Source organism: Cryptomeria japonica, chromosome 5 (assembly GCF_030272615.1).
Source record: "Cryptomeria japonica chromosome 5, Sugi_1.0, whole genome shotgun sequence".
Classification (NCBI taxonomy): Eukaryota; Viridiplantae; Streptophyta; class Pinopsida; order Cupressales; family Cupressaceae; genus Cryptomeria; species Cryptomeria japonica.
Window position 1 is genome coordinate 12,645,037 of NC_081409.1, and position 7,336 is coordinate 12,652,372.

The 7,336-nt window shown below is 32.7% G+C and overlaps 1 protein-coding gene across 1 annotated transcript; it reads right to left on the bottom strand.

The window, feature by feature from the left end:
* Positions 1–4,783: 4,783 nt before the first annotated feature.
* Positions 4,784–7,112, bottom strand: LOC131077980 (late embryogenesis abundant protein At5g17165). Its single transcript, XM_058015590.2, has 2 exons — positions 6,440–7,112; positions 4,784–5,330 (listed from the first exon to the last, which is right to left on the bottom strand). Exons 1-2 carry the CDS (start codon positions 6,571–6,573, stop codon positions 5,069–5,071), a joined length of 396 nt encoding a protein of 131 aa, XP_057871573.1. The 5' UTR covers positions 6,574–7,112; the 3' UTR covers positions 4,784–5,068.
* Positions 7,113–7,336: the final 224 nt, after the last annotated feature.

The window sequence follows — 7,336 nt, forward strand, 5'->3', positions numbered from 1 at the left end:
TGCACCTATATGTTTATATACTAACATTCTTACAAATTGATTATGATAATACATTGTTATATCTTCCACATCACCTTTATATTTGTGGGCATCATGTTTTTCCCCATTTTACAACTTCAAACCTTATTGCATTATCCCACCCATGTGGAGGCATTACATTTACAGGGGCATTAGCTCAATATATCATTATCACCACTAGGCACTTATTGCCTTATCTCAACCATTGTGTGCTCATGCTCTTTGAGCCACATTGGGGGCACATGTCACTACTATAGTGTTTTACATGCTTACATGTGTGTTCCTAGCCATTGAGAGCCATACACTAGACTTTATTTTTTTGTATTGGGGGCAACATCATTCTTCCTCAATACTATCTCTATCCCATGAGCTTACCATGATTATTATTTGACATACCTTTCTTTCTTGATATATAATGCATTAATTTATGATTATATCACTTTATATGATTTACATGCTTACATGCCTAGCTTACATTCACATTTCATGTATTTTTCTTCCCTCACTTTAATTCCTTATGTCCTATAGATGCAACCAATTATAGGGGGCATATTCTATTGTTAACAATCTCATCTTGAGTTTTGTAGGAGTTTTGTAGACATGCAAGTGCCTACAAAGACTCATCTTTAACATGTGCACTCTATTCACCATGCCACCCATTGATTTCCAAGTGAGGCAAATCATTTCCACTTTTAATATAGGCAAAATCTCTCATCTTCCTCTTATGATTACTCATAGTGAGATTCAAATTGCATTTGTTCCCACTAATGTCATAGAATCAACTCATGGCATATTTTTCCCATTTCGTAGGCCCCCAAGAAGAGTGGATGACAAATAATAAAACAATTATGACATCTTGTATTGTTCACTACTTTATATGGATCCCCTTTTATATCTTTTTGTGTCTAAATATTTATTTTACATGGATGTTTATGAGTACTACATACTTTGAAATACATGGTCATTATAGGACTTTCATGTGCCTCAAAGTGGAGGTAAAACATATTAGTGAAATTTGCATACCCATGCCATTTCCCATTTAGTTTTGTGCCCATTTTAGCAAAATATATTAATACATCTATAGATCAAAAAATGGTGCAATCTTGTGCGAAGTTGGGTTCACTACCCTAGCCTCTATTCACCCCTATAGACATATATCCCCATTTATTTAATTTCTACGTTATCATTATACACACATACTAAGACAATTATTCAACCAAATTTGATTGTTTGCCCACCTAGAGTCATTTATACAATTGCATCCAAGTTAACCCCTTATTGTGACCTTGAGCCTTACATTTTCAAAATTTAAATTCAAATTGTGATCAAATGCCACCCATTATTTTCTCGCTCTAAATTAACTAAGTACATGTTTTCTTGATATATTCCTATAGCCTATAAGCTTGGATTTAACGTCATCCAATGCATTCGTTTTAAACATGTAAGAACATCCTCTTTCCTGTGAGCATTCCAAGGAATATCATTCACATCAACATAAGGCGATGTTTCAATTGGTGTAAGGCAAGGGATCTAGATCTACACGATCATCCTAGGAAAATATGCACAATTGAAGAGTGTTGTCTTCCACAATTTACACACATTTTCATATGTTGACCTAGGAAAAGGTGTCCCCTAACAATATAATGACAACCCTTCCAAGATATTTCTAAATACCACCAATCTTTGAATATTATAAAGATAGAAGAACCAAACTGGAATTAAACAAAACAAAATTATGAGACTATCATGTCATTTCTATAAAATTACAAGTCATTTCTATGACTATAGACTTGACCTTCTACAATATAGACATAATTTTTTAATCTAAAGACAAAACATAGACAAAAATATTCTACTTCAAATTTTGGAATATCACAAATTATACAATCTTTATACAAATCATTTTTGTTTAATCACAAAACTAAATATATTTATTGTTTACATTTTTTTTTATATTTTACATTAAAATACATTCTCTTAGATATTATCATTCAATTAATTTAAATTTAAATTAATTATATTTATATATATATATACATAATATTATCTTTTAAGATACTAATACCCATTGGAAAAGTACAACCAGAATATTATAAGAGCATTTGAAAATAAGTTCAATAGTTAAAATATCATTGCTGATGAGGCGGTTGTGTTATGGTTGGTTGACTATATTTTATTTGGAGGATTTTTAATTATATTTAATTTATTGGATTAAAGCTAAAATTGAAAGTCATAACATAAATATTTTAATTAGGTCGGTTCAAATGATTTAATTGTTGTGGATAAGGGTGAGTTGGGAGGGAGGGGACCATGATAACCAGCTTATAATAGACATTTATCTAAAGGTCTCCACTTTATAAAATTAAAGTCTAATTCCTTGCACCCCAAGTTACTTAATATTTATTGTTGATTGTGATATCATGATTTGTACTTGAAAAGTATTGAAAAGAGTGGTGTTTTGAAGACCTGTCCTTACCCACAATATTGGAATCTTATTGAGTGTGTACAAAGGACATGTTGAATATTTCCTTTAATGTTTAGATAGAAATAATTAATATTGTTATTTAAATTGGTTGGATTATATTTAATCTAAAATATCCATAAACTTAGAACAATTAGAAAGAACATTCTTTAGAAGATTTATATTTGTCAATTTTACTTATATTTTATATATGTTTTGAATTAGAATTCTTACATTTTGGTTTATATATTTGAGATTAAGATGACAACGATTTGTCTTTTCTTAATCTTAAGTATGTTTCTATGCTTTTTAAAATATGTTAAGAGATAAATTTTGTTTAATCAAAATCAATATCAATAGATTTAATTGTTTACAGAATGATGAAGAAACAAGAATGAATTTAAGTAAAATACAAGTTTTCAAGAGCAACAAGATTGTATTATATTTATAAAAGTCAGCCAAAGAAAAAAATCATATAGTTAAAAACTACGGAATAAAGCATTGCATTCTCATAACTTCCAAAAATTACTCCAAACTTCTTATAATCTCATGGACTGTGAAAACTTGATGTTTAATAGTCTTATTGTACTCTTTCTTGTCAAACTTCTGGTTTAAACTGTGTGTGAAACCTTTTCATCATCAACATTTCGGATCATGCTACATGCTACATGCTGGACTATGGAAATTACACGACTCTAATAGAATAAAGACTTCCCCATTTGCTGTAAAGAAGGATCATGGTATTTCTGCAGGATAAGTGTTGTATATTTTATACAGTTGATGGGCCAATTCTTCTAGTTTTTGGAAGTTATTTTATTTAGTTATTTATTTTTGATGTTATTTTGGGATTTTTTATTTTCTCTATAATTTAAAGTATTAATATTTATCATTTGCATGATTTAAACAATGTGTAAAACTACTTTTGATGTGCGTATTCATATTTGTACATGCTTAAGGGTGGAGTAAGAAAACTGTATTGGAGAACAGTTGAGTTTTTGCAATAGTAAAAGAATCCTACCGTGCTGAGTTTTTCAACCCAAGATTAATTTCCATATTGTCTTTGCTTTATATTTACTCTGTTAGTGTCTTGGGTCATATATATACTATTTCTATTGTATAGATCTATCAGATGAACTAAAATACGTAGAACAGTTTAAATATTGTCATTTTTATAAAGAAGCAATAAAATTTATGGTACTCATATCTATAGTTGGTATGAATTTTTCAATCTATGAAATGTATTTTGAAACCTTCTTGATTAAATTGTGTGCATAAATTTTCTTTCGACATTTCAGATAATTTTCAATGATTATTGTTTCTCTGCACAAAGATTATCACATTTCAGATTATTGTTAATAAAAAGAGGTATACAACAGACTGCCATGTGATAATCTTTGTGCAGAGAAACAATAATTGAGATCCCTGAGAATTTAGTCATGTGCAGTCCAACCTCACATGTTTGTGATTTTTGAGATGGGACCAAACTTCAAGTAGCTAAATTGCTATAGAGAAAAGAAAAAATTCAAATAGTTCAATTAACTTTTCAAATGGATTCATATGAAATTTTTTGTCAGCATAAAGAAATTATTTATGGTTTATTGGACTAGAACTATTTTTCTCAAAGAATTGGAGGGGTGTACTTGGTAATCTCAGAAATGCAAGTACACCAAGCAGGAACATGGTGGAAACATTAGGGTAGACATCTTAAGGAAATGGCAGGGCATTCTCTAGCTGGAAGATCGACATTCATGAAATATTCTGAAAAGATAATTTTTTATGTAGAATTTTTTATAAACTTTTAGGGAGATATCATATTTCATAATTTATCTTTCATATTTCATAGTCAGGCAGTATCAATTTAGACTAAGTGAGACCACAATTTAACAAAAAGGTCATAAGTTCAAATCTTAGAGGAGGTAAAGATATGTGCATCTTGTTTATAGCACAACTAGGTGCATCTTACAAGGAATATAGAATATTTCTGTAATATTATAAGTCATTTGTAGACCTAAAAACAGATCACCTGATATCATAGACTAAAAAAATTCTATTTCTATTTCCATTAAAAAAACTGGATAACTGTAAATTAAATATATAACATGTTAAACCCTAACCCAAATAAAATTAATATTAAAATGTCCATAAAACTGTAATTTACAGTCAGCAAATATCTACTGACAAAACAACTGTAATTTACAGTCAGCAAATATCTACTGACAAAACAAAGTTGAAAGTAGAAATTACATGGAAGCAGTTTGAAGAGAATCACATATAGAAACCATTATACTTAATAATATATGAAGATTAAAGAAACAGACTCCACACGCCATATCATTCATTAATTGTACCACTGATGTCTCAGTATTATAAAAACATACTCCACACACTAAATCCTTCACCAATTGTACCACAGGTGTCTCATGGTGAAAGAAACACGCTCTACACACTAAATCTTTCAACAATAGTACCACTGACATCTCATAAAATATTAAACTATGGTATGACTTTGTCCATAAGCCACACCAGACTTTATGCTTATTCTTAAACAAGTATAACTTCGAATATTTACATATACACATGTTTCACTCATCAGTTGTAGGGCTGCTTTTCAAGGCCTTCTGAGGGACGGAACCAGACTTGTTGCTCAAGAACTGATTCCTCAATCTTCTCGGGAGATTGGTTAGGGTTGCCACCTGTCCAGCTCTGTTCCTCTGCAGGACCAAACACACCTGTCTTGGGGTGTGGCACCCAGCTTTTCTGAGTTGCAGGCTGGATTATTTCATCAGGAACCTTATCCAGATGAACACCAACATCTTCATTCTTCTCATAAACAGATGAATGCACACATTTCCTGCAAAAGATCAGACGTGACTTATCAGGACCTAGTGTCCCTAGTGAATAAACTCATTTTCATCTCATGTTCTGTTTCATGTATCCTAAAAGTCCAATCCTGGAAACCTTCCCTGGGCTCTCAGCCAATCCAAGATTATCTGCAAATATGTTTCTGTTATCCAATCAGAAAGAACCATATCCTGCATTCTCTAACTGCAGACATTGTGTATGTTGGCATAAATTTATTGACGTGTCAAATTTTGTTGGAAATAAGTTGTACTCAGATCAACTTTCCGCTGGCCAAAGAGGAGTCAGTGGTTCGGTAGATCACTCCAGCAGCAAATGGGTGGGTCAATTTGGACATGGCTTATTTCCAAGTTCCAACACTTCATTTAAGTCACACTGAAGGTGCTTGGGATCCTAATCTGGTTCTGATATCATGTGTTGAGTTACAGTTTATACGGATCAGCTAGGATTCAAATTGAGGACTTTCCATTTGTTGTTGGAGTGCTCTACCAGTTGAGCTACTGACCCCTCTTTAATCATCCCATTATCAATTTGAATGTGACTTATTTTCAACAAATTTGAATTTCTTTAAAGCGACAATCCACAAAAACTAGTGGAACAACATTGTGAGTTCAAATTCTAGTTTAATTATGACCCCAACTGAAACGTGATTTGTAGGGTTGTTGGAACTTTAGAAATGGAAACATTGGAAGTGGCAAGAGGGTTAAACTGCAACAATATCCATCAGATGGAAGTTGAATGATGTGAATTAAAAGCATATGATTAAGAACAGATTACCATATTAAGATTACAACGGGAGAAAACCTACAAAACCTACAAAACCTAGGCACTTGTGCTATTATCCGCAGAGGACACAAAAACATTATACAGCTATGGGGTTTCCCACATGCACGTCAAGAGGAATGGAAAAGTTAATTGCCAGATAAACCTGTCAAAACTCTGCATCTGCAGCATGATCAAGAAGGTCATTGGGTGTGTGTCTCTCATTTTATGTATAATTCATACTGACAACATATATACAAATATAAAGATTTCCAGAGACCAAGAAATATTCAGAAATAAAGCAGAATTGAACCCCGAAAATGCATTTCTTAACCATACCTAAATGATCCCTGAATGAGAGTGTTTTGGAGGATGTGGGAGTCTGTAGGATCTCTAAGGTTACCACAGATGATCTTGTTCAATCCTCTTATGACTCCACTAAAGGAACCTCGCATCTGCAACTTTGCTGCCATACAATATCTAAATTTCCTGCTCCTTTATCTCAAAAATTAACTACCAATATCTCCTCGTTTTGTGGACAGTGCTCTAAGATCTGATCCCTGGCTTGCTTCTTATAGGCTTCCTCAGCAAGGACTACTGCTTAACACCCGTCTAAACACATTTTATATGCTTAATTTTAAAGTACTTTCAAGTAGAAGTAGAACCTGCTCCCTATGACCCCACAACGCTCCTTCCTCGCAGCTTCCCATCGCCCAGAAAATAATTCATGTCCTTCTCATGACAACATCTGCCCTGGCCCCTCACAAAGAATTAGATAGGACCTGCAAAGCAAGTGTTTCGCTCTTTGTTTCCCTTAAAATGAAATCTGTTCTGTCCCATAATAAACTAACCTAGGAAAGTGTAATATGGGAAAAGTGATTCTAGACTAACAGAATAGAATAGATTTGAGAGAGCATTATACCATTCCCCAATTCACCAGTCTAGAAGAATCTGTTCTGTTCTTTGAAATAATAAATCATTCCCCAATTCAAGATGCAGAGAAATTACTAGATCTTTGGGAGCATTATAGCATAGTGCATTTTACTTATTACTATTTTATTTGGATTTGGTGCGAAACATGCCTGGCTTAGGTAGTGTTAAGCAGGCATTCGAATCAAACATGAAAGCTCAGTCTATTTTGACTTCAATTAGTTTTTGTCAACTTCTTATTTTGGTTCCGAGGAGGGATATCCCTCCCTTAGGTAGTATTAAATAGGCAGCAATGTCAAACCAGAA